General features: G+C 43.1%; 1 protein-coding gene across 1 annotated transcript in view; it reads left to right on the plus strand.

The window, feature by feature from the left end:
• col7a1 (collagen, type VII, alpha 1) overlaps window positions 1-24,401 on the plus strand; it is a 49,932-nt gene that overhangs the window by 9,100 nt on the left and 16,431 nt on the right. Inside the window, exons 11-79 of the mRNA XM_068742095.1 lie at window positions 550-705; window positions 917-1,036; window positions 1,155-1,304; window positions 3,491-3,607; window positions 3,953-4,099; window positions 4,173-4,298; window positions 4,411-4,557; window positions 6,034-6,156; window positions 6,282-6,548; window positions 6,666-6,809; window positions 6,932-7,063; window positions 7,192-7,338; window positions 7,651-7,788; window positions 7,878-8,027; window positions 8,122-8,258; window positions 9,280-9,406; window positions 9,606-9,749; window positions 10,282-10,451; window positions 10,646-10,687; window positions 10,788-10,814; window positions 10,891-10,935; window positions 11,013-11,132; window positions 11,465-11,536; window positions 11,619-11,654; window positions 11,735-11,779; window positions 11,875-11,949; window positions 12,053-12,166; window positions 12,949-12,975; window positions 13,064-13,117; window positions 13,239-13,310; window positions 13,387-13,446; window positions 14,325-14,360; window positions 14,435-14,479; window positions 14,814-14,849; window positions 14,933-14,977; window positions 15,066-15,101; window positions 15,211-15,246; window positions 15,357-15,389; window positions 15,488-15,559; window positions 15,644-15,703; window positions 15,870-15,905; window positions 15,988-16,068; window positions 16,557-16,592; window positions 16,690-16,734; window positions 16,849-16,920; window positions 17,048-17,092; window positions 17,178-17,204; window positions 17,480-17,521; window positions 17,633-17,704; window positions 17,787-17,822; window positions 17,934-17,969; window positions 18,434-18,514; window positions 18,619-18,654; window positions 18,985-19,056; window positions 19,159-19,203; window positions 19,514-19,549; window positions 19,795-19,830; window positions 20,655-20,737; window positions 20,872-20,941; window positions 21,966-22,001; window positions 22,076-22,111; window positions 22,200-22,247; window positions 22,357-22,392; window positions 23,112-23,237; window positions 23,307-23,516; window positions 23,600-23,635; window positions 23,762-23,806; window positions 23,942-24,058; window positions 24,172-24,243. Coding sequence (XP_068598196.1) covers window positions 550-705; window positions 917-1,036; window positions 1,155-1,304; window positions 3,491-3,607; window positions 3,953-4,099; window positions 4,173-4,298; window positions 4,411-4,557; window positions 6,034-6,156; window positions 6,282-6,548; window positions 6,666-6,809; window positions 6,932-7,063; window positions 7,192-7,338; window positions 7,651-7,788; window positions 7,878-8,027; window positions 8,122-8,258; window positions 9,280-9,406; window positions 9,606-9,749; window positions 10,282-10,451; window positions 10,646-10,687; window positions 10,788-10,814; window positions 10,891-10,935; window positions 11,013-11,132; window positions 11,465-11,536; window positions 11,619-11,654; window positions 11,735-11,779; window positions 11,875-11,949; window positions 12,053-12,166; window positions 12,949-12,975; window positions 13,064-13,117; window positions 13,239-13,310; window positions 13,387-13,446; window positions 14,325-14,360; window positions 14,435-14,479; window positions 14,814-14,849; window positions 14,933-14,977; window positions 15,066-15,101; window positions 15,211-15,246; window positions 15,357-15,389; window positions 15,488-15,559; window positions 15,644-15,703; window positions 15,870-15,905; window positions 15,988-16,068; window positions 16,557-16,592; window positions 16,690-16,734; window positions 16,849-16,920; window positions 17,048-17,092; window positions 17,178-17,204; window positions 17,480-17,521; window positions 17,633-17,704; window positions 17,787-17,822; window positions 17,934-17,969; window positions 18,434-18,514; window positions 18,619-18,654; window positions 18,985-19,056; window positions 19,159-19,203; window positions 19,514-19,549; window positions 19,795-19,830; window positions 20,655-20,737; window positions 20,872-20,941; window positions 21,966-22,001; window positions 22,076-22,111; window positions 22,200-22,247; window positions 22,357-22,392; window positions 23,112-23,237; window positions 23,307-23,516; window positions 23,600-23,635; window positions 23,762-23,806; window positions 23,942-24,058; window positions 24,172-24,243 — 5,579 coding nt within the window. The remainder of the gene's footprint in view (window positions 1-549; window positions 706-916; window positions 1,037-1,154; window positions 1,305-3,490; window positions 3,608-3,952; window positions 4,100-4,172; window positions 4,299-4,410; window positions 4,558-6,033; window positions 6,157-6,281; window positions 6,549-6,665; window positions 6,810-6,931; window positions 7,064-7,191; window positions 7,339-7,650; window positions 7,789-7,877; window positions 8,028-8,121; window positions 8,259-9,279; window positions 9,407-9,605; window positions 9,750-10,281; window positions 10,452-10,645; window positions 10,688-10,787; window positions 10,815-10,890; window positions 10,936-11,012; window positions 11,133-11,464; window positions 11,537-11,618; window positions 11,655-11,734; window positions 11,780-11,874; window positions 11,950-12,052; window positions 12,167-12,948; window positions 12,976-13,063; window positions 13,118-13,238; window positions 13,311-13,386; window positions 13,447-14,324; window positions 14,361-14,434; window positions 14,480-14,813; window positions 14,850-14,932; window positions 14,978-15,065; window positions 15,102-15,210; window positions 15,247-15,356; window positions 15,390-15,487; window positions 15,560-15,643; window positions 15,704-15,869; window positions 15,906-15,987; window positions 16,069-16,556; window positions 16,593-16,689; window positions 16,735-16,848; window positions 16,921-17,047; window positions 17,093-17,177; window positions 17,205-17,479; window positions 17,522-17,632; window positions 17,705-17,786; window positions 17,823-17,933; window positions 17,970-18,433; window positions 18,515-18,618; window positions 18,655-18,984; window positions 19,057-19,158; window positions 19,204-19,513; window positions 19,550-19,794; window positions 19,831-20,654; window positions 20,738-20,871; window positions 20,942-21,965; window positions 22,002-22,075; window positions 22,112-22,199; window positions 22,248-22,356; window positions 22,393-23,111; window positions 23,238-23,306; window positions 23,517-23,599; window positions 23,636-23,761; window positions 23,807-23,941; window positions 24,059-24,171; window positions 24,244-24,401) is intronic.

The raw sequence follows: 24,401 nt of genomic DNA on the forward strand, positions 1-24,401 counted from the left end.
TTAGTGCAATTTGTTATTATTATCTTTTCACAAAACCAAATTTTTGGAGGAAAATTTACAGGAAATATATAAATAATCCGTCTTAAGTAATAGTTTGCCTTTTGGTGGCAAGTTGGAAACATGTTGGGAATGTATCGTTGTCAGAGCCGAGTATATATATATATATATATTTATCAAGCTGTGGCCATTTTTGTCTTTAAATCATTGTTTTTTTCTTTGCCAAAGAAATCATGATTTGTTTTCAAGTATCAGTAATTTAAGTATCAGTAATTCAAAAGAAAAGTCAAAGTTCAGTCACATAATATCTTTTGATTGCTGTTCTCAGAAACATATTTTAGTGTTCTGCACAAGAAGGGAGTTTGTGTAGTTTCTTTAACTTAAATGCAGTTTTCTGCTGCCGTAATATTTGGAATGTCCTATCGGTACGGTTTGCAGTGACTGGTGAGTTACTTGTCTTGATGGTGTACTGTGTAATATTGTTGGTGATTGTTGTTACCTTCTGGCTTCCTGCATGCCGTCCCTTTCTGTGTCCTGACGGGGGGGCAACAGGTCAGCCAGCGACTCGGCTGCTGGAACAGTCTCTGTCTGCAGACTCCACAGCGGCCGCCCTGGAGTCGCTTCAGCCTGACACAGAGTATGTGATCAGCCTCTACCTGCTCTTCCCCCGAAGCTCTGCTTCCCCATCCATTCTCAATGCCCGAACTTGTGAGTCTCTCCATTTTGGCCCGTTATTATTGTTAGAGCATTATTAAAACCGTACTGTTGTACCATAATACAAAGAGTAGCCGCGTCATCTGTAGCTTGTATGCAGTATAGCCAAATTGCCAGATAGCTAAAGTGTTAGAGTACACACTCAGTGATGTAGTTCAGTCATGTTTGTGGTGTCTTTTAGTAAGTGTGTTTTTGCATGCATCAGTACGCCTTGAGGCGGTGCAGCAGCTATCAGTGGAGACGCTGTCAGAGGGCAGTGTTGCCGTGCGGTGGCGAAGCATCAGCGGCGTGCAGTCCTACCGTCTCGTCTGGGGGCCGTTCACAGGTCTGTAGGAAGCTGACGTCAACAACATTTTGTGTTTCTGCCAATAAACGTAATTATTTTTATTTATTTTTCTATCTATACATCATTTACATATAGATTTATCTTTCTTTCCACAAAGGTCGGAACGTGGAGTCTGTGGAGGTTCCTGGTGACAGCGAGTTCCACACCTTGTCCAGCCTGCAGCGCGACACTGAATACATGGTCACCGTTATTCCGCTGTATGAAGGCAACACTGAGGGCCCTGTAACAACAGCCAGGTTCAAGATAGGTAGGTAGAGCTCGAAGATCTCTAAGGATTCATTCTCTCTGTTTGTGTTTGTCGTTTACCTACAAAAACTACACATGAAACAGATGACATTATACACTTTTTCTTGGCACTATTTAATTTCTTTGATTGGTATAACTGTTGCTTAAAGTGGCTTTTTAATTTAGTGACTGCCTGCCGTAGTGTCCCCCCCACCCATCATTTGTCTCTCTTCTGTAAAACTCTGCGTGTTCCCACTTAGTTGTGTTGCGGGAACATTCCTAGCATACCTACTCATTGTACACACATGCCATCCCATATGGTGCCGCTTAATTCAGCCTGGTCTTATTTGAATGGAGTCGGATTCACTGAAGGCCCACTGATCTTAGTAGAGAGGCATGAATGGACGGCTGGAAACGAATTCCTCTATCAATGAAGCACGAGATGTGCATCCTTCTGTATGCTGGACAGCGCAGTCACTTCGACCTGCGCTCGGCTCGTTTGGCTCGTGGTTGTTCCTGAGGTTCCGTTTCGTTACGAAGAAATGCTGGCCCCCTTTTTCTTGATTTTAGAGAGACACGATATGGAATGAAGGCTTGATGAAGGCAAATGTGTCCTGAATATACTCTTCAGTGGCATTAATCTTTATGGAATATCCAGTATCGTGTGTCAGTTAACACGCTTTTACAGTCGAATGTTATATAGCTGGCATAAAGTCTGCCGGGCATAAAAGTGGCTGTAGATTTTGAGGATTGACCTTGTGTTTGTCTTTGATATTATTCCATTTATTCATGTTTTGATTTTTGTTTATATTATATCACAAATGGCAAAAATAAAAAATTGTTGCAGTATCCAGTAAAGGTGTTTTCATGCATCTGTAATGTGGGATTGTTTTTTCGCTCTATGTAAGATTAAATATTTCCTTGAAGTGTAGTACTTTGTCTGAAACCTCATTTATTTAACTCTCTATTGTCGCTCTTTTCAGGAAGACACCAGCTGTCTTCCCTTGACAATTATTCTCCCATCCATCTTATAATTGTCTGCCTGCAGTCTAAAACATGAAACCATATTTGTGTCATATGACATGTTTGCAAGCAATAAAATATTGTAGCTTTAACCCTGCAGCTATATTAGGATGTGTGTACAAAGGTGTCGATGTTATGTGTCCATGAGTTACTTACAGTAAATCAGGACCATCCTATTTTGGTCAAGCTGGTGTCTTTCAAAGACTTATTTACTGTCCCTCCACCACGGAGCACAGAGGGACATTTAATGCTACAAAGACACTAATGTTTGGAAGATGCTCACATTTGATCAATTGAAGTCTTGTAATATATTCAGTTGAACTTAAGAAACAGGAAACTACTTTCATCAGTCAGTAAATCTTTCAATATTCTGTCTATTGTAGGAGGTCTTTCAGCATCATTTCAAGACATTGAGCTTATCCTTTCATATAAACAGGAACTTTTCACTTATGAGTTATTGTAAAATCTTTGTATCTCCATACATTATACTATTAAAATTGCAGGCATTACGGATGTCAGCTGCAAGGACTGACTCGAAGTGGATTGGTTTTGTTGTGGGCTGCTCCTCTGCTGACGCCGTTCTGCTATTTCCATTGTGTCTTATTGTCTGTGTTTTGGTTGGATTGAACCCTGCCTCAACAAGCTGACTTGAAGTGGGTCTGTTGAACATCTGTACGGATTCATTGAGATTAAATATCAAAAGGCAAGCTGTGTTTCAGGAAGATGCCAAGTATGGGGGTGATGAATGATAAGACATTAAGATCAAAAAGTATATTAATCAGTGTTCCAGACGCTTTCCAAAAAAAGGAGGTGGAGAAGCCGCTGAAATGAAAGACTACAGGAAAGGATTAAAAATTAATGGAATTTAAAATAAACTTAAGTTTTGCCAGGTCTTGTGACAGTTTATTTTGATATATTTCTTTAAATTCCAGTTTCAATGGATGCAGTATTATAAGTAATGCACTGCTGATTTTTGTAGTTTTGTTTCAACTGTGTGCTGCCCATTTTATAAGACTTCAAATTTTACCTGTACAAGCAGCATTTTTTTAATCTATCAAATTTATGTTTTTACATTTTATTGGACAATGGCTGAGAAAGATTTGAACAAAAACTAAACAACAAAAATCTTTATTGTAGTATATTTACCAAAAATATATATATAATTTGTCAATAATTTCCCTGCAGAGAGTCAGGAGCAGCAGAACCTCAGAGCAGTCACCACCGGCCCCTCATCTATTCGTCTTATCTGGAGAACCATTCAGTCTTCTCAAGGATACCGCCTGGAGTGGAGGGAGGGCGAAGGTCAGCAGGCATTCCCAACCATGTTTTGAATCACTCTGCACTCATGAATTTGACTTTTAACGATAAAAAGTTACTTTAACGTGTGCTGAGAAATGAAAAAAAAGTGTTAAAAATAATTGCATCGATTTGATGATAGATAGTGTTTCACATGCCATTTTGATTTTGATTACGGTTATGTGATTTATGCTTATGCAAATTTTTGTTGTTGCTGGTTTATTGCAACATTATTTTACTGCTATATTGCATAATTATGGATTAAAATTCAGGTATACTATTAATCTAAAAGTTGCAGAAAGGATTTAATGTAATAAATTACTGTAAAAAATATTTTTGCCTGGTGTGCAGGAGACAAAGTCCAGAGCCTGTCCTTTCCTAGAAACACTAACAGCTATGAGATAGCAGGCCTTCAGCCCAACACAGAATATCTCATCACCCTGTATACGCTGTACGAAGGTCGTGAGGAGGCTACACCTGTCTCCACTACATCAAGAGGTGAGAGACTCATCCAAAAAATGCCCAGGTCATAGTTGTGCACGTGTTATCATAAAGCCATTTGATTTTGCAGTGGAACAGACAGTCGGGAGGGTGTCCGACCTGAGGGTTGTCGAGTCTCTGGGCAGCATCGTCAGACTCGGCTGGACAGGTGTCGCTGGGGCCACGCAGTACCGCATCCTCATCCTGAACTCAGACGGTATGCTCGTTGGTTTAATCCACTTTTCAGGAGTTATTTTCCATTCCTTAAGTGCTCGATCATGAATTAAAATCACGGATGCAAAGATGACGTGTATTTCCTGTCATGTCAGCGGGATCAGAGGAAATACAAACTATACCTGGAAACCAGACGACCCTTGACCTCAGAGACCTGACAGTGGGGATGTCCCATGGCGTTAGCGTCACAGCGCTGGTGGGAGAAGATGAAGGCGAGCCGGTTACCGTCTATATTAAACCAGGTGGGCTGAGCTGAGACACGGCTGGCACCGTGTTGCTGCCAAACTTTAGTGTAATTGATCTTTTTCCTCAACTCGTATCAACAAACACAAAATATATCTAACACCTCATTTTGCATGCTTTGATAAACATGTTTATTTACTTTCTTTCAATCATTGTATTTTCATTTCATTAAGAAAATGCTTCTCCTTAACTTTAGAAACCGGGATTACATGTGACATATTACATTTACTACATAAATGTGACATTACATAAATACTATATACAAATAACGGCTAAACGTTCAAACATTATGAAAAACAGATGAAAAAAGACACAAAAACACAATTGTGGCTCATCGTCCTCCACATTGTACCTACGGTGACAGTGGAATTTTGATAAGCATGTGTTGGTGAGGCTCTCTGAGGAGCATAGAGTTGCCAAAGCTTTTGTAATGATTTGAATATAACATGGCTCCTGTCAAAACAAAATCCATTCATGGATTCTTTGGGAACATGTGTCAGCCTTTTCCATTTCTAGAACATGCTGCAGTAAACCTGAAACAGATGGGCTGTCATTGAGAAGTCCAAGCTGTAGTATTGATGACTGCAAAGAAGGGAGCGGATTCTCTTTTGTGTGAAAGTCTGAGGAGGCAACATTAAGCCTTAAAGCGATCCCTGACTGTTTTTGACAAATCGTAAATAAATAAACAAAAATATATTATTATTTCTTATAAGATATAAAATCAGTTTTTAGGGGGGGCCGCCAATGTTGCTTACGTCGCAAGGCATTCGGGGCGTGACATGAAGCGGCTGCAGCAAGTGAGGAAGAAGCCAGAGATGAAAATGGAGATGAAAATCGATGGGAGAACTCTTTGGTTGTTTTGTTCTCCGTGGCGTCTGCCGACAAAAAGAGCGACAGAGAGCGTGTGCTGTAAAGAGCTCCGCCTCTCCCCTGAAACAGACTCCGGCAACTTCCCTGACCTGCTAAAGCCGAGAAAGCGTTGGAAAATTAATATAAATGAATAAAATTCATGCCTGATGGGATCAGATGGGATCATTTCCTGTGACACCATAAAAGGATGTTTGATTTCTTTTTTCAAAAACAAAAATAGTTCATATCAGACCCCTTTATGACTTTGATTTTTGGTGAGTGACTTGAATGCATATTTTACAAAATGTGTTTTTTTTTGTTTGTTTTTTAAGAAAATAGAAAAATCCTGATTTATTTATTTTTGGTATCCAGATCGCTCTCAAAATTTGAAGGGATCTAAATCTTCAGATTTTCTAAATCACCAAAATCCATCCAGCAGTTTTATGTAATCCTGCTAACAGACAAACGGCATCAAAAACATAACCTCCTTGGACTGAGGAGCTAAATACATCCGGCAGCTACGACATAAAACCACAGCTTTCAGATGTATCAAAATGATTCTCTGACCCGGTCGTTGCTCCACGGTGAATGTTGTCACACGAGGCCTCGCTTGCCCTTCGTTTCAGAGCAACGCATTGGCAGCGTGACTGACCTGAGAGTGATAAACGCCAACAGTCGCAGAATTAGAATTTCCTGGACAGCTGTTCCAGGAGCAACCGGCTACAGCGTTACTTGGAGACAAGACAACAGTAAGTCTCATGTGTGAGTTTCTGCTTCTCAGTATTCTCTTATGTTTGCATATTCTAAACCTTTACATCTTAGCCCGTTCAAATAGCTGACTGCCTTTCTTTCCCACTTCCCTTCTGGCTTGTAGGTGCAGACCAGTCCCACCTTGTGGGAGCAGAGGCCTCTGCCTTCACTATAGAGGGCCTGCAACCGGACGAGGCAGTGGCCATCGGTGTTGCTGCTATGGTTGATCAGCGTGTTGGAGAGGTGGCCAGCCTGTCTTCCCGGACTAACCCCCACGTCGGATCGGTGTCCGGTCTTCGCGTTATTGATGTAACATCTCAGAGGATTCGCGTTGCGTGGTCACCGAACCCGAGAGCATCTGGCTATAAGGTCATTTGGCGCAGTGACAATGGTAAGGAAACGTTATCTCACAGAAGAAATGCCCATCTAAATGCATAGTTACAGGCTATTATGATAAGAAACGTTTCAACATTTCCTTCCGTGTTTTTCTTCCTTTTTTTTGGTCCAGGGATTCAAATGACTCGTGACGTTCCTGCTGATGTCTCTGGCTTCACCATTGACGGATTGCAGTCAGATTCATCCTACACGGTCTTAGTGTCCTCGACGGTTGGCTCGCGAGAAGGGCTTCCCACCACCCTGACTGTCAAAACAGGTACCAGAATCTGCCACATCCATGTCATTGCTGTTTTGGGCGAACCTGTAAACTGGACTGTGAGTCGAGGAACGCTAATCCCTCATTGTTTTTCAAAAAACAAATGTTATTCTGACCCTCAGAGCCAGACCGGTCTGTGATCGGGACTGTGAAGTCACTGCAGGTCCAGGAGTCCAATGGCGAGGTTGTTCGGGTCACTTGGGTTGGCGTTCAGGGGGCGACAGCTTATCGCGTGTCCTGGAGGAGAATGGATGGTAATCAATCGTTGGCAGGAGCAGGAGCCTCATTTTAGTTTGACTTGAATGATAACTTGTCATTCTTCTGTAATGGATGCTTTGTAGCAGCAGGCCTTTTTTTAACATGGTGCGCTGTTATGCTAAAGGGGGTGAGACCCAGAGTCGGCTGGTGGCGGGAGGCGTAACAGCAGTGGACTTGGACCAGCTGGACCCTGGGGCCCAGTACGACGTGCAGGTCATGGCTTTAGTGCAGAACAGAGAGGGCGACCCTGTGTCCGTCAGGGTCACCACACGTGAGTCACTGCCCAAAAAACACATGTAAAGCACTGGACGTCTTTTGTAAAGTGTATACATTTCAACATTTTAAATAAAGTATATTTAATCTAAATACTGGGCAAAATGAAATTTAACATGCCGCATATTGCGGTCTAAGCCTCAGTGAACTTATCATAAAGCAAGTCAAGGTTTAACCGCTAATTACGCAGATCCTTTGAGCTCGATTTGTAAGTTACCATGGTGATACGGCCTATCTTGTGTCCAGGGTTTTACTGTTGCGTCAAATACATCATCTTGTGTATACACATCCCTATTATCTCGCCATGCAGCTGGTACCTCCACCCCCACACCCTCGCTGCCATTCACAACTTTACGAGTGGCGGAGGCTACCCAGAATTCCGTGCGCCTTGGCTGGAACCCCCTGCAAGCTGCCACAGGATATATTCTGCGCTGGAAAGAAGAGTCAGGTGAAACCCTTTGAAGACAAGCGACTTCTTACGTCACTCTTCTTTGTGTGCTTTACAGTCCTACAATGTTAACTGTTGACCTTTCTCAGATAGCGGTGCGGGCTCGTCTGTCACGCTGCCCGCTACGTCCAGCTCTTACCAGGTGAGCGGGCTGCGTTTGGGCTTTCGATACCACTTTACTGTGCAGCCCACCTTCGCAAGTGGATTGGGACAAGAGAGCTCTGTGGATGAGCGCACCGGTAACGCACCAACATCCATCCATTTGCAAGTCCGGCATTAAGAAATGCCCCTCTCGATAGCCTAGTTTACCCGAACAGTTTTCTCGGCCTACAGTGTGTGTGGGTGGGCGTCTAGATGTGGTGTTTCTGGTGCCGGCGTCTACTGATCGGATCAGCCTCGCCAGACCCATGCGTGAACTCCTTAGGAGTGCAGCGGGGTTATTCAACACCATCGGAGCGCGCGACTCGCAGGTACTCATCTTTTACTTTTGTTCTAATTTGGATGTTTTTAATCTATTGAAAATGTGTTAAAATAATAATACACAGACAGAATATCCACAACTGAGTAGCGGCACACTTTCTGCCATGTTTGGTGCGCTGCAAAAAGATTGTTTTTTTCAGACACACGTCTGAACAAGACTGTGCAAGGGGGTAGGGTTACCTGTGCTGTGTAGTATTGATTCTTATCTGCCTCCTGGTTTTCAGAAGATGCTTAATTATACATACAAATGTTCTTTTATCCCTTCCCATTATTCATCGGTGGCATGTTGTGAGAGCTGAGCAATATTCAATTGTCTCAAAGTCAAGAAATTTGAAATTAAGATTTATTTATTTTTATCCATTCTGTGATGGAGCCCAGTGATTGTATTGGGAATTGTTGATCACACATTGGTCATGTTTAGCTGAATTTTTTGACAAAAATTCAAACATTTGGCAGAAGTCCGGAGACCTTATGCTTTCATACACTGTATTTAACGGTTTGGAAAAGGTTTGCTGGAATAGATATGGTAGTCCCTAAACTAGTTAATCTTTATAATGAAAACCAATCTCAGTAATGACACTGATGGTGATTCCATTTGTAAAATTGTATTTGTAATGTATCTTTAAAAAATATGGCGAGGAATATAAGCCGAAAAAGAGACGGCTAAGAAAAAAAGCATTGGTGATAATCAATATTCAAAAACAAAATCATCAACAGAAAAAAAAACCAATCACTTACAACCCAGTAAGTAAAATGGTAGATCTAATAATTTCTGCTCAAAGCTCTGCTGTAAATCTAAATTATGACCTCGACCATTTACTTATTGATTAAGACAAAGACATTTTCCACTAAATGAAGGCTGTTACTCGTCATATATCCTAATCAGAATATCAACCCCCAAAGGAAACCAAACAATCAGCCTCCTTTCACTGATACGTTTCAGGAAATGCCCCTGAGATAATATGTTTTAGATGTGTCCTGCTAGCGTTGGTGCTCTTCTGCATGTTTCAGGTGGCTGTTGTAGTCTACGGTTACAGGCCCAAAATATGGTTCCTGCTTAATCGCCACAGCAGATCTGACACACTTCTTGAAGCGGTTGATGCCACGCCCTTCGATGAAGGTCCAGGGAATAACATTGGTCAGTTTCTCTCCATCCTAACCTGCTCCTCTTGAAAACTTCCTCTGGATAACCTTTGCTGTGATTTGGTGCTAAAACAAATACAACTTGACTTGTTTCACTCTCAAAGGGCCTCCATGCCATTGTTGTATTTGAGGAGCCTCATTTCTGCATCTGTGCAGAATGTGCTGGATGTGACATCGTCTGTCTCCCTCTGCAGGTGAAGCGGTGACATTCACCAGACAGTACCTTTTGACCCCAACATCTGGCCGGAGGCCGAGGGTCCCTGGCGTCGTTGTCATCATCGCTGACAAAAAATCAGACGATGACCTCACGCTTCCAGCCAGTTACCTAAAGGCCACAGGTGTGCAGAAGCAGTCATGTATTGAAGGGGAAGAAAGTTCCCATGTCAACAAGAAAACTAGACTGAATTGCAGCTACACAATACGGGGGGGTCGTCGACTTACGACCACGATTGGTTCCGAGGGTTTTGTTGTAAGCCAACTTGTTTGTAAGTCGGCCCATGTTGAATTACCGTAATATTGTGCTGCGTCATGATTCCGTAAATGAGAAGTAGAAAGATAAAATGTCCTCCTGGTAGAGTTCGTGGGTGAGAACGCAGAAACTGTTGTACACCCGAGTCGCTCGCTCACTTTCCGGTATGACGCAAAAACACGTTGTAAACGGACAAACAAACAACAGACGAGTGCCGTTGTAAAGTCGAACTGTTGAAAGTCACAAAGGTCGTAAGTCGACGACCTCCTGTATAGTTCAGCTACTTTTATTGTTTAACAAGCTGAATGCTCACAAATTGAAACTATACATTTTCCAAACATCTACATCTAATCAGTGGACATATCTAACGGCGTGTGTGTGTGTGTGCGTGCGCTTGCCAGGCGTGACAGTGTTAGCAGTGGGCGTCGACCAGGCAGATACGGAGCAGCTACGCAGGCTGGTGACGGCGGGCAGCACCCAGAACGTCCTGTATGCGCGTGACGCTGCCCAGCTGGACACACGATATTCTGATCTGGCTGACATGCTCTGTGGTATCGCCCGAGCAACAGAGGTAAGAAAAAATGAAAATGCACGTATGAATATATACATGATGCAACTTGTATAACAATGAGCAACAGATGAACCCATTTTTTTGTTTCAACAATATTATGAATCCAACTATGAAGTATTTAACTCATAGAATTAATGATTAAATGATAAAGACTAAAAGCTCTCACCCTTGTGCTTCTGTCACGTGTTGTTTAGGGAAGTCCAGGCCCAGACAGGTGCATCGTTCAGTGTCCGCAGGTGATTTATGTTCCAACAATTTTAGGTGACAGAAACATCCATCAAAATTGCTTCTCCTCATCTCTTAAGTGTGGAGTTTAACATCTCCCATTTCTTCTAGGGTGAAACGGGAGATCGTGGGGAGAAGGTATAGTGCAGAAATGTGTCTGTTTGTGCCGCTGATGGTGTTTTCAGCTATTAAGGCTCCCGTGTTTACTCTACAGGGTGACAGAGGTAGAGATGGTGTCGACGGACGCAAGGGAGAGTCTGTGAGTCAATGCCAATACTGGTTGTCCAAAATAGTATTGATTCTGCATACTAATATATGCTTGCGTGTGTGATGGAGGGTCGTGATGGCTCGCCTGGGAGGGAGGGTCCCAGAGGGCCTGAAGGACGTCCGGGACTGCCGGGCCCAACTGTCCCTTTTGACCCCTCAGTGAGAGTGAAAGGAGAGAAGGGCGAGAGCGTGAGTACATTTAGAATTAAGCATACAGATAACATATTTGCATTATATTACAATTAGCAGAGGTGCTCATAATATTCTAGGTCTGGCTTTCAAATGAGTTCCTAGATGCTCCTTAGTGTTCACCCTCGTCCCGTAAACCAAGTAGAAACGGAAGAGTTGCAGAACCGTGTGCAGAATTAATGGCACAGGACGCGGACAACGGCAAAATGCTCATTTGCAAACGTGCTCTTTGTTCTACTCATGCTCATGGTTTATTATTATTATTAAATGTCGTCCTGCGCCCCGCTTATGTGGACCCATGTTAATTAGTAACAAGTTCATTTTCTGCTTAGGGATTTCCTGGGGTTGATGGAAATCCTGGATTGCCGGGAAGACAAGGGTCCTCTGGAAATGCAGGGGTTCCGGTGAGTACAGGGGCCAAAGGACGCGTTCATGTTGTTGTGTCAGCATGGCGGTGACAGAAGGATGCTGGTTTTGTGGCTGCAGGGTTCGCAGGGCTTGCCTGGAATCCGAGGAGACCCAGTGAGTGATTAAGTCTCCAGTCCTGCAGAGATAGACGCTAGTTGGACCGCTGAATGTGAAAGTGTTTTCTGCTGTCCTAGGGTGAAACAGGATCATCGGGGTCAAAGGGCAGCAAAGGTGAAAGGGTGAGCAAATGGAAAACCTTCTTGATAACTCTCACGAGTAGCTTCTCAGTTCGGTATGCATGAATATATGGATGTTTGCTTTACTGATCCACCAGGGGGAGCCGGGCTCAGTCGTAAATGGTGGGGCTTCTATTGGGAGGAAAGGGGAGCCTGGAATACCTGGAATGCCGGTAAGAACACATTCTCCCACACTGACCTTCGTGAAGTGTTGCCTCTTGTGTTTGGGGTGAATCGAGTCCTTCCTCCACTCACCAGTTTGTGCCATTGACTTAGGGCGCTCCAGGTCGCTCAGCCGTTGACGGCGCCAAAGGCATCAATGGGCTCCCAGGGATACCTGGTCAAGACGGCCGCCCAGGTTTACCAGGACCACAGGGAATCTCCATCAAGGTTACCTTTGTCCCGCAACCGATTCTCTCTATTTCAGGTCACTTATGGAACGTTGGACGGCAGCAGCAATACTGGAACAATAAATCACTCGGAGGAGCTCCTCAACATCAACGAGGAGAGCACCAGGAGCGCGAAAGCCTCCAAGCAGCTCATCAAACAGGATTTTATGCTAAAATAAAAAACAATGCTAGATGCAATTATTGGAAAAACAATCTGGCGCCGCCTTCATGGAAACGAGGCTCATTTAAAACGGACTAATGCGAAGTAGAAAACTGATCTGGTATCTAACGCGTTTTAAAACTGCTTTGAAATTACGTAAGATGTTTCAAATATTTGCAAATCTCAGAAGGAAAGTTTCTATTGACATTTTGCACTGCACCCCAATTTTCTTTTTTTTTAATAGGGTTGTAAAAAAATGGGACTTTTACATACTATGAGAAACGAGCACTGTTCAGAGAAAATAAATATTTTTGCTGCACTCATTAACTCCTCGTAGCAATGGGCCACGTACAGTATATTTTACATTGTGTACAAACGTACACTATAGAGCACATCATTTTCATTTGTGTACTGTATTCATTTTCCACAGAAGGACCTGACAATCATTGTCACTTCATTTTTTTCTTCCTTCTCTTGTTGTTAATTTTTCTCGATGAGCATTTTTCTGACACTAAGTTAGTTAGTTATTTGTGTATAAATTTACCAATATATTTGCGTGTAAAATTCCATTGCCAGAGAAAGCTTTCCCTAACAACAATATGGATGGTCTTCTCTTTCTGCAGGGAGACAGAGGCAGCGCAGGAGAGAGGGTGAGTCACTCCATCACCAGCTCGCCCTCTCGCAGCACAAAGCACACGAGCGTAATGACTCTCCAGACTTATCTCTTTTTGCTGACAGGGACCTCCAGGAGTTGGCAGCGGGCTAGCTGTTAAGGGCGAGATGGGCTCCCCAGTAAGTGTCGTTTATCATCTCCAATGTGCTGACACGTTTGTTTTTCTGATTCACTCTGTGCACATTCAGGTGTGTGTGTGTGTGTGTGTCTTGCATTTACCGATTGCATTGTTATCATCAGGGTATTTTGGGACTGCCAGGGACCCAGGGGCCCAGAGGGTCACCAGGACCACAGGGTATTAAAGGAGACAAGGTAGCTGCAGATTGTCTCACTGTATGGGAGGTTGAGCATGCGCGGTGTTTATCTCAGAGAGATGGATGTTTTACAGGGTGACCGTACTGATGGACTGCCTGGACCTCCTGGTAGACCCGGGGAACCTGGGGACAGGGTACGTTGAACACAGGAGTTTAAATGTCTGATGAGGGTAAATACTAGAAAGTATTGATCATATGTGCCCTTCAATTTCTGCAAGACTCTGTTCAGACTCAGTGTGAAGTCATTTGATGCTATCAGATCTGTTTTAGACACTGACACTGCTTACAAAGATAATTTATGCAAATGTCCATCTTTTTTTTCTGTCGCTATATTGCTACCTATGAGGAAAATTCAATCACCATCTGCAGGACCTTGCAAGGTCCTTCATGCATGTTCCATTAAAATATTGCTGCAATTTCATACTTAGCACAAATTTCTCATCTGCACCAGAGGCGTTAAATAATGACTCGAATTACAGAGAATCTGTGGCCTTCATGAATTCAAAAAGGTTTTACTGAACAGCTTGACATTAAAACATTTCTGACCAATTGCTTTTTGTCAATTTTCAATTCCAGTTTTTATTACTGACACAGCAAATTCATGTTCGATTCTCTCACAGTAATATGTAAAAAAAAAAAAAAAAAACTTGTTAAAACAAATGTACGCGATCTGTTTGTTATCAAGCTACAACACAGATTTTTATTTTTATAATATAGCTAACCGATAACATAAAGCCAATTTAAGAAATAGTCTATTAATGCATCATTAAAAGATTTGATTTTGTGAGCTACAGACTTGGAAATTAAAACCAAAACAGAAACTAACAGGACATGAATCCTCATAGCGCTGTCTTATTTCTGAATCATGCAAATGAAGCAAATGAAGTCATTAGTGATGCTGTACACAGTGACTATTATTCACTTTTTAAATAATAGTGCATGAATAAACACGATAAAAAACAGAGCGATCTTTGAGGAAATTCATTTATGTTGTTTTTGGCCATTATTTCAGGGACCCCGAGGTCCTCCAGCAGAAATTGGTGGCAAGGTAAGATTATTGTAAAGGAAGTCACGTCTGATTTAAGGCAGAAGAACAACCTGCCACTCCCTCTACGTTGACAGGGTGACCGAGGACAGCCGGGTGAGACGGGATCACAGGGAGACAGGGTGAGTTACATCCTGCATGACAGTGGACGTAAGGGTTTTTATATTATGCCGCTCCATTTCCCAGGCGTGGCGTCACGTTTTGCAGGACATCCTACCATAGCGGCTTGTGCAAAACCTTAAACAGGAGGAGGCTGTCATCCTCTACTCCATGAACACCAACACAAACAAGTGTTACATTTATCAACCGCACCAATGGGGTCGGGCTGATCACTGAGATCAAGGACTCAGGGAGCCTATCCCAACTGACATCATGGGGGCTACACTCTGGACAAGTCGCCAGTTCATCATAGGGCGAAATTCAGATCAGTGAGTCTGATTTTGTCTCTCCATGCAGGGCGAGAGAGGACCAGCTGGTGAATCTGGGGAAAGAGTGAGTTAAGCCTTTGATTAAAACAAACAAGCAAACAGTAATTGTGTTGACACCTTCAAGCCGGATGTTATTCCGTCTGACAGGGAGACCAAGGAAAGCCGGGTCTCGTGGGAATTCAAGGCTCGAGAGTGAGTGTTGTCTAATTGAAAGCGTAGAGTTATGTTTCATATTTTGCTGCAAATCTCTCATGAGATGAGCATTTCCATTCGTCCTCAGGGTTTACCGGGGCCCAGTGGACCGCTGGGTGAAAAGGTGAGACTGAGTCAGTTCGATGTAGCCGTATGAGTAGCAGCAGGGCAATGGGAGCGTGATGTTTCCTCAGATTGATTCATAATCTGATGGTGAAACTGTCTGTTCCCAGGGAAATGAAGGTGCACGGGGGGAGCCGGGCAGAAGTGTGAGTTAAACGTGATGGCATGCAATAAAAAGTCTTTCTTTTTATTTTGGAAATGGCTTTTGCAGACTAGAAGACTCTTCTATGATAACAAGTGTGCTATGTTCATGTAGGCTCCAGGTTTTCCAGGGAAGAAAGGGGAGCAGGTAATCTACCAAATTCTGAATTCTCACGGAAATTAGTGTTGACTTCATTCAGATCTTTCTCTCTACTGGGCTTCATGTTCTGTTTTGCTCTCCCACAGGGGGAGTCAGGCCTGCCGGGTCCTGAGGGGTCAAAGGGAGAGAAAGGAGAGCTGGCAATGAAAGGAGAGAAAGTGAGCAGCAGGGAGATGGAGATGATGGGTAGATTCAAAATGCTGCTCTACATGTGACATTTTCTCTGCCTGCCATATTGCCAGGGGTCTCCAGGGTCAGGAGGGTCAGGGGTCATTGGACCTAAGGGCGAACCGGGAGCGAGAGTAAGTTTACAGGGGAGTCATCTGAACTCCGACGTTAAAGGCTTCACGTGCACAGCTACTGCGACATACATGACATCCGTTATTTATCAAGCATTCTCGTGTCAGTGCAAGTCATGCCCCCAAAATCACTAGATGTAAAGTGCATAAAGGATGTGGTCTTCTCCAGGGGCTCGCTGGTATCAGTGGAAGGCCGGGCACCAAGGTGAGCAGACCGCTGGGCTGTGTTTTTGGTCTTACCGTCGACGTTGTTTGTTTGTTAAACTGGTCTCACAACTCTTGTTTAGGGAGAAGCAGGTGAACCAGGAGAGAGGGCGGAGAATGGGCATCCAGGAGCCGCAGGAAAACCTGGTGTTCCTGGGAAAGAGGTGGAGTACGGGATCTGCTACTACCACTGCTGCTACTACTACTACTACTGCTAATATCACTGCTGCTACTACTACTACTACTACTAATAATAATAATAACAATAGAAATAATAATAATTGTAATTTGTTGTTTTGAACCTTATTTTTCATTCCTTTAATGTATTTCTTTACTTGTTTTACTATACATTCAATGTTAGGCTGCATTTTATGAATGAAATAACAGTTATTACAGCATTATTATTATTGTATGTTGCTCTGCGTGCTCTAATCAACCATCTACAAGACTTTCCTCCTTGTTCCAACATGCATCTCATTCTCATGATGCCGTCTTAGAGGTAAAAAAAAAAAAAAAAAAAGGCTCCCTCTGAGTGCATGAGCAATCTTCTAACAATTTATCCGTGTTCAAAGTCACCCTTCTATCTCATCATTTGAAGTTGTATCTTTAAAACATTTATTCCCAGTGAATGATTTCACGTTGTGCTTTACAGGGACCAAGAGGAGAGAAGGGTGATGAAGGCACACCTGTAAGTAGGAACTCCTCCTCTTGCTGGCATCTCAGGGAAATAAATGTGTTTATTTACTGTATATATAAGTTTCTGTTTTGAACTTGGTTTTCATCAGGGGGAGTCTGGACTTCCTGGGAAGCCAGGAGGAAGGGGTCTGAGGGTAAGAGAGGGGGTCTCTGACATCTTTTATTCATTCAAATATTTATTCCAAAACTGGCAAATTAAGTTTATTGAAAGTCTTGGTGACCCAATGTTCTTATTGATACGCCCTCAGGGACTGTCCGGTCAGCCAGGACAACCAGGTGAAAAAGGAGACTTTGGGGACCCGGGAGAGCCTGGAATAAATGTGAGACACACGACAAGCATCACCACAAAAATCTCTTTGGTCTCTTTGGTCTTGAGAGAGTCCTTGAGAGAAGAAGTAGAGAAGTCTCACCTGCTCAGCAGCTTTAATAATCTGTGTTTGATCATAGGGCAGCCCCGGACCTGCAGGACCGAGAGGAGAGAAAGGAGGACTGGTTTGTCATTTGCTCTATTTTAAGAAAGTGCTTTTATAACTTGTTGTCTACTGTTATAGGATTCACATGTTTCACTATATTCAAGGGACCACAAGGGCCACCAGGAAAAGTGGTGAGTTTGTCACACATTCTTGAAAGATAAAATATAATTTCAGAGGTTTTTGCATCTCCACAGCTTTATTATTATTATTATAATTATTTCTCAGTCATTCTCTGAATGTTTTTTACAATATTATTATTAATCATAGATGTTTAGATTCCTTAAGTCAGTGAATATTGTAAATTAGAGCCTAGCATCTGCTTCAGCGTTGAAGGACTTTACTTCCAGTTCATTTTGAACTTTCTCGCATGCTACATGTAACTGTCTGTATTTGCACTGATTAACAGACTGACATTCAAAGCCAGCTCAAAGGAGAGAGCGGAGAGAAGGTATGTGCAGAAAGATGATGTATTTGTGAGTTGTAACGGTGGCCACCCAAAAAGCTCTTGAAAATGATTTTGGCAAAGGTAGCACAAACATTATGTGTGTGTGGTTCTCAGGGTAACCACGGAGACCATGGCAGCAAAGGTCAGAGAGGTGAAGCAGGGACTCCCGGAGCCCCAGGCTTACAAGTAAGTGATCAGCTGCTGCATGGCCTGTAGCATCTGTGACTGATGGTCGACTGCGATTTCTTCTTTCCTACTGTCTGTGAAGGGGCCAGAGGGACAACGAGGGCCCGCTGGCACAAGAGTGAGTTTGCTCACTTGAATTATTTTTCTACATTAGTTCTTATAACTATAAAATATCTGAATAATTTCATGTTTGCATCACTTTCCTTTACAACTCAATCTATATTTCCAGGGTGACGCAGGGGAGAGAGGATCACCTGGAGAAAAGGTTTGGTATCAGTCAAGACTGACTGCTTCTATTGAACCGACCCGTGTCATCGTATTGGCACTAAACGAAGGACTTTCTGCTGGTTGACAAATCTCAAAAGTCGATACATTTGTTTTTCCGAGCCATGAGATTCCCAGTGGGATTGAAGGCCTGTCAAAGAGCTCCGTGGTCTAAATTTGAATCCAACCCAAAAAAAACCTTACAATTAATGATGATGATGATGATGAATATATTTATTAGATAGAATGTTAGAGTACAAGTACAGTCACACAGTAGCATGTATTACAGTACAAATAACGTCAAACATCCTGTCTAAGAGGAGCATTTCAAAAAAGCCCTTGCAGGCTTGTTTCCATTGAAAGTCCTTCGTACATAAGGACTGCGCTTATTATTAAACATTTAAACTTTCTGCTTCATGATACAAAGTCGTTTCGCTTTCTAACCCCTAAACCTGTGTCGATCAGGGAGCGAGGGGCGCATCGGGGCTGGACGGGCGTCCGAGTGTAGACGGTAAACCGGGTGCTTCCGGACCGCCTGGTCAGAGGGTACTTCAGTTTACTTCCTCCGTTCACCAAACATAATGCATCGTGCTGCATCGCTGGGTGGTGAATGTTTGTGTGAAGCTGATGCACCCTTTCTCGTGTTGCAGGGCGATTCTGGGAAACAAGGTGATCCTGGGAGAGATGTGAGTTTTCTTTCTCGTGCGCAATCATTCTAATATTTTTGCTAGTATATATTTGCCCCAGAATTGGAAACAAATTATATGCACTTTATGGGTACATCCTGCAGAGGGCGCTATGGAGGCGTTAATATTCCATTCAATCTCTCCTGTGGCCAGTTGCATAAGCACACTGTATGGAAATCATTATGTAACACTTCCCCGTAATAATGTTCTGTTAGTCCACACCTGCTCAATGTTCAACTTATCCGAAGAGTTTAAATATTATTTTATGGCCTCTGCTCAAAACGTGCTGCAACATTCTCATTTTAAAGTGAGATTTAACCACTCCACCAGGGTTTACCAGGACTTAGAGGGGAACAGGGCCCCCCAGGGCCCATCGGACCTCCTGGCCCTTCTGGGACATCCGTGAGTACAAACGCACCCACCCAGAAACTTTTGTGTTTATATGTTTGCGTTTTTTTTGCTTTGTTTATTGCATGGTTATGTATCCTTCATGTTACGTTTCAGGGTAAAGCTGGTGAAAATGGAAAAGCTGGGGCTCCTGGTAAAATGGTAACTTGTGACTGCAATTTTTGTCATTTATTTGGTATATTTAGAATTTTGACCATAATGTCTGCAAAATCCTTGAAAGCTGTTGTTTCGCTCAATATTGTTTCTCCATCATCCTCTAATGGATAATATTATCTTTAGTCTTTCTCATGAACTGTGTTTACTAATCAAAGCAGGGCAGATGCTTCATTTTGAGTTTACTGCAAGACGCCTGCTTTGGCATGATAGCAATAGTTTCCTGGGTGCTCCTGCAGCAGACCAGCCATCACTCAGTGTTTCTGAGTCTGTAATGCATTTTGCTATGATTCCCCAGGGTGAGGATGGTGTTCCAGGTGAAGACGGGAGAAAGGTCTGTGACTAAGGCAGAAAGAAATTATTATATAACTGATCATTTTATCACATTGTCTTGTATTTTTATGAATGTTGTTGTGTGCATTTATCGGTTCAAATAGATGGTATTTGATAACATACTGGGTATATGTAAATATGAGGGATATAATCTAATCAAGCTAGAATTAAATTATAGGACGAGTGCTTCCTTATTTTAATGAGACGTGGCTACTGTTCATCTCTTGTGCTCTCTTTAATGTGCAGGGTGACAAAGGGGAATCAGGAGCAGCTGGAAGAGACGTCAGTATTAATACATCTGCTTTATATTATTATCTATTTGTGTTCTTTTGCTTTCTCAACGCTGAATCCTGTCAGGCTCTGCCTACCCTGGAGTATTTCATCTCTTGTATCTTGTATGGCTGTATTAATCATTAGGTTTGCAGCGTGTATTTATCAACCGTGATTTGCTCTGTCGTGGATGTCACCATCACATTTGCTCACTGCTGAATCAATGGACTTGTCTAAGTTAGCCATAGACATTCACCAGCCTTTAATGATTAAGGTTAGCCTCTGATGGAGGCGCCAGTTCTGAGAGGAATCCAGTGAAGCACCAAATGTCAGAGTTCTGTTTTCATGTGCAGATTCATAGTAATTATCTCTAGGCGTCAGTGGAGGGTCGTCGCAGCCACCTGCTTTGATTAGTTCTTTTATTCTACCAGAGCAGGAGGAAGCGGAGAACATTCCGTGTGTGTGATAACATTTCAATCAGGAGGCAGTGAATGGAGTGAAGATAATTGTTTATTGCTTCAAATGATTAATGCGCAGACTCTTTAGGGAAGACGAATCTCATCATTTGTGTCTAGACACTGGTGGCGGCGGCCGATGAGTCTAAAGAGGCTTATAATATGATGAAGTCAGTTTGCAAAGACTGGGAGATGATGGGGAGTTGGAGAGTGTGCACTGAGTAGAAGAATCGTTCTTTAAAAAGACATGATTATTAAAGGCGTGGTGACGGTCCCAACAGTGAAGTTGTGTTGTTATGCGTTTGGACAGATGTGACCAGCTAGTGTCTCGGTTTTTGGGTCCCCAGACAAAAATAAATTGAAAGTTCACTTGATTTCCAGGGTCGTGATGGGCAGAAAGGAGACCGGGGACCTCCTGGGCCGGGAGGACCCTCTGGCCCTCCTGGGCCTGATGGTATACCGGGCAGCATTGGACCTCCTGGACAGGCATGTCATGTCCCTTTCAGCAATTTCATCAGCATCTATCTCTGAAAAAAAGAGAGTCTCTGTGTTAGACTGTGTGATAAATGAGACTGATTTAGCCTTTGTCTAATGTCTCCCAGGTTGTGTATGCTAAAGGGACTGAAGCGGCACCAGTCCCGGGACCACAGGGCCCTCCTGGAACCCCTGTGAGTGTGAACGACTTTGTTAATTATATTCTTCAAATGTGTCGAGCAACAGCTACGAGGCATTGTCAAAAGATAGTGTGGTGATACACGCCAGCGGACTTCATTGCCTCTGTTGTGTGTTCACGTTGCGAGTGTCGCTGTCTCTCTGAGAAGTGCGTTTTGTCTACGTCTCTCTATCTCTATGCCACTGCCGCCCTCCCACACGCTTATCTATCGATGCTTTTATCTATATGCCACCGGCATTCTGTTTTTTTCCAGGTTGTACATGAGTCAGTCAATCCACATTTCTGTTTATCCCACTTTTGTGAATGGGACATTGCAGGAATGGCTTGAGGAGCTATCTTTAAATCTTTGCTGTCCGCTTTGATTTGAGGACAAACTGACACTAATGTTCTGCAGAACCATTCAGTTATTGTTCAGCGCATCCCTCAGGAACAGACGGAGAGAGATTGATTTGATGACATTAATCTTGGCGCCTATCCCGGAACTGGTGACTAGAATTGCAGCAGTTCCAGTTTGAAGATGTGTGTGAAGCACCTACATTTAGAATTTGTAGCTTCTTCATCTTCAGAATCAGCATATTTGGATTCTGATGGATTCTCAACTTTATGAAATCCAAATATAAATTCACTTTCTAACCCAAAGAACACAGGCAAATATTTTTTTAGTCTCTCTCAAACACACAGCAGTGGTCCACAAAAAGCAATCTATTTTTCTGATATTGAAATTCAGGGAATTCTCATTGTACCGCATGACAAAGCTCTATTATTACTCTGAAAACATGGTATTTAACAGGCCTCAGCATGTTTCCCACTGGGAATTATGTAATGAATAATACATGTTATTACAATAATAATTTCAATTTGACTAATAAACATGCCAAATAAATTTTAGAAAATGCCATCAAAGTTTTTTTAATATATTAAATGAGTCTGATCCGACTTGTAAATAAACGCTGACTGGAGTTTCTGCAGAGACATGCAAGCCAAATACTAATTCCATTTGTCCTTGCTCTGCCCTTCAGGGTGTACCTGGGATACCGGGAGCTGTGGGAGCCAGAGTAAGTTGGAAGCCTTTATTTCATTAGCGACCACCCACTCTGTTAGTTTTGACCCCTGAACTTTCTTGCTCCAGGGGGATCGAGGGCTGCCTGGCCATATAGGGGAAGCTGTAAGTTAAAGGTCCATCCCCTTTTAAATGTGACATGAGTGAGCGTTTGTGTTCTGTGTTGACGCTTCATATCTTTTTTCATTGGCAGGGAGACCCAGGAGAGGATGGAGCCCCCGGCAGACCCGGGACAACAGTGGTAAGATGTCAGCACATCATCTGCCACGGCTCAGCTGTGCCCTGCAGAAACACATATTGACGGAACTCTTCGTCGCTGTTGAATTTTATTTGTGTTTTTCTCTTGCCAGGATGTACAGAAGGCTCTCACCAGCTTTGGCATTGAGGTCTGTGGAATGCATTTGCAGTTAAATCATGTAAACAGTGGCCTTGGTGTTAAGGAGATATGGTTTAATGCAGTAAACACAGTAAACAGTATTCTACTGATGATGATGGTGATGATGACACTATTATAACAACAGTTTGCTGCAGCGATTGTTATTTATTTGATCACTGATTCCAGTAACATTATGTGTATGTAACCATAGCCACAGTTTAAATACCTAAACGGGTACGGGAGGTAAATTAGCTCCATAACTCACTGCAAAGGGTTAACCTCTGGGATGCAAACAACACTGGAAACAAATGCAAAGAAATACCACATATATTTTAGATATTCTTACACACATAAGCAGAAATTATCAGCGGTCACGTGTTTAATTTAATACTGACTGTTGAATCTATGACCATTTTGAGACTGATTTCTCTCCATACATAATAATAATAATTACCCCATTTCATAAAAATGTCAGAATTCCAAATTGCATTTGGCTGCGGGTCCCCTCAAGAACAGTAAGACCATTTATTCAGTAAAAACTACATTTCCCAGCTGGTTTATTCTCATGTTTATTTACTCATGTTTGTAATATGAATGTAATGAATGCTGTAACATTTTGATCTGGCCAACGAAAAACAATGTTTTACTTGATAATATAAAATTCAGAAGACAAATTTTTGGGGGTTTTTTTAGCTCTTGCTAATCGATATTTTTCCGGCCTTTACGCAGATGTCTGATCTGAAGGTAGTTGTGGACAGGATGGATAATACAGGAGCTGCTACAGGCCAGAAGGCAGCGAAAGGTGAAAAAGGAGACAGGGGTGAACCTGGACCAAGAGGACAAAATGGTTTAGACGTAAGTATGATATAAATGTAGTTTTTATTTCTATTTTTATTCTCACTCTCTTTCTGTTTTGTGAATCAGGGAGCTCGAGGTTTTCCAGGAGAAAGAGGATCCAAAGGGGATCAAGGTGACCGAGGACCCGTGGGAGCCACTGGGCCTACAGGTAGAGCCATTGGGGAGCGAGGCGCCGAGGGACCCACAGGACCTGCTGGAGAGCCAGGCAAGCCCGGAAGACCAGGAGTTCCTGGACGAGCTGGAGAGCTGGGAGAACCCGGAGGACCAGGAGATAAGGTGAAGAGGAGAATCGGTAATTGAAATGGTCTCCATCCTTTTTTTCACTCATGGTTATGCTAATATTATTATCTGCGTTTCAGGGGTCGGGTGGAGAGAAAGGTGACAAAGGAGAATCCGTAAGTGTTGTATATTATGCTGTAGATAAAGGCACAGACTCCAAGAGGCAGCATCCTGGCCTGGAGCATCATGCTACTATAACCCTGCCGACCGTTAACGTTCTTTCTTTTCTCTCTGTTTTTCAGGGTAAACCTGGACAAACTGGGCCAGTTGGCCCGCCAGGTCCAAAGGTGCACCTCTTCTTTCTTACAAAGAACAAAGGGAACATTTTTGATTGTGTACAGATAGCAAGCAGATGCATGTATTTATTTGCGGGTGCGTGTCTTATTTGTGCGTATGCCTGCGTGGGCGCGGGCGTACTGTAGGCAGCATCTGCTGACTCATTACTGGTTGGCACGCCTGGGGTCCGAGGCGCTGCAGGAGTAGCGGGACAGAAGGGAGAGCCTGGAGCTGCAGGATCGGTGGGAGCGAAAGGAGAGCGGGTGAGATTGAAACGTAATACCGATAATATGACCCGCCATCCATACCATGTGTCAGGGAAAGCACTGCCTTGAGATTCTACATGAAAATGGGCCCCTGCTAATGTGTCTTCCAGGGTTTAGAGGGACCCCGTGGTGACAAAGGAGAGGGAGGGCAGTCTGGAGAGAGAGGACGCGACGGCTCGCAGGTGAGCTGATGGGAGTAAATCTGATTATCATGTGTCGATCTGGATTTGTATTATGTGGAGATAGAGGGATGTGCTTGTTGAATGTCTGCCCCCCCCCCCCCCCCCGGGGGTACCTCTGTACATTCTGATTACAATAACGACTCTCTGGTTTGTCGTCT

Source organism: Brachionichthys hirsutus, chromosome 8 (assembly GCF_040956055.1).
Source record: "Brachionichthys hirsutus isolate HB-005 chromosome 8, CSIRO-AGI_Bhir_v1, whole genome shotgun sequence".
NCBI classification, from domain to species: Eukaryota; Metazoa; Chordata; class Actinopteri; order Lophiiformes; family Brachionichthyidae; genus Brachionichthys; species Brachionichthys hirsutus.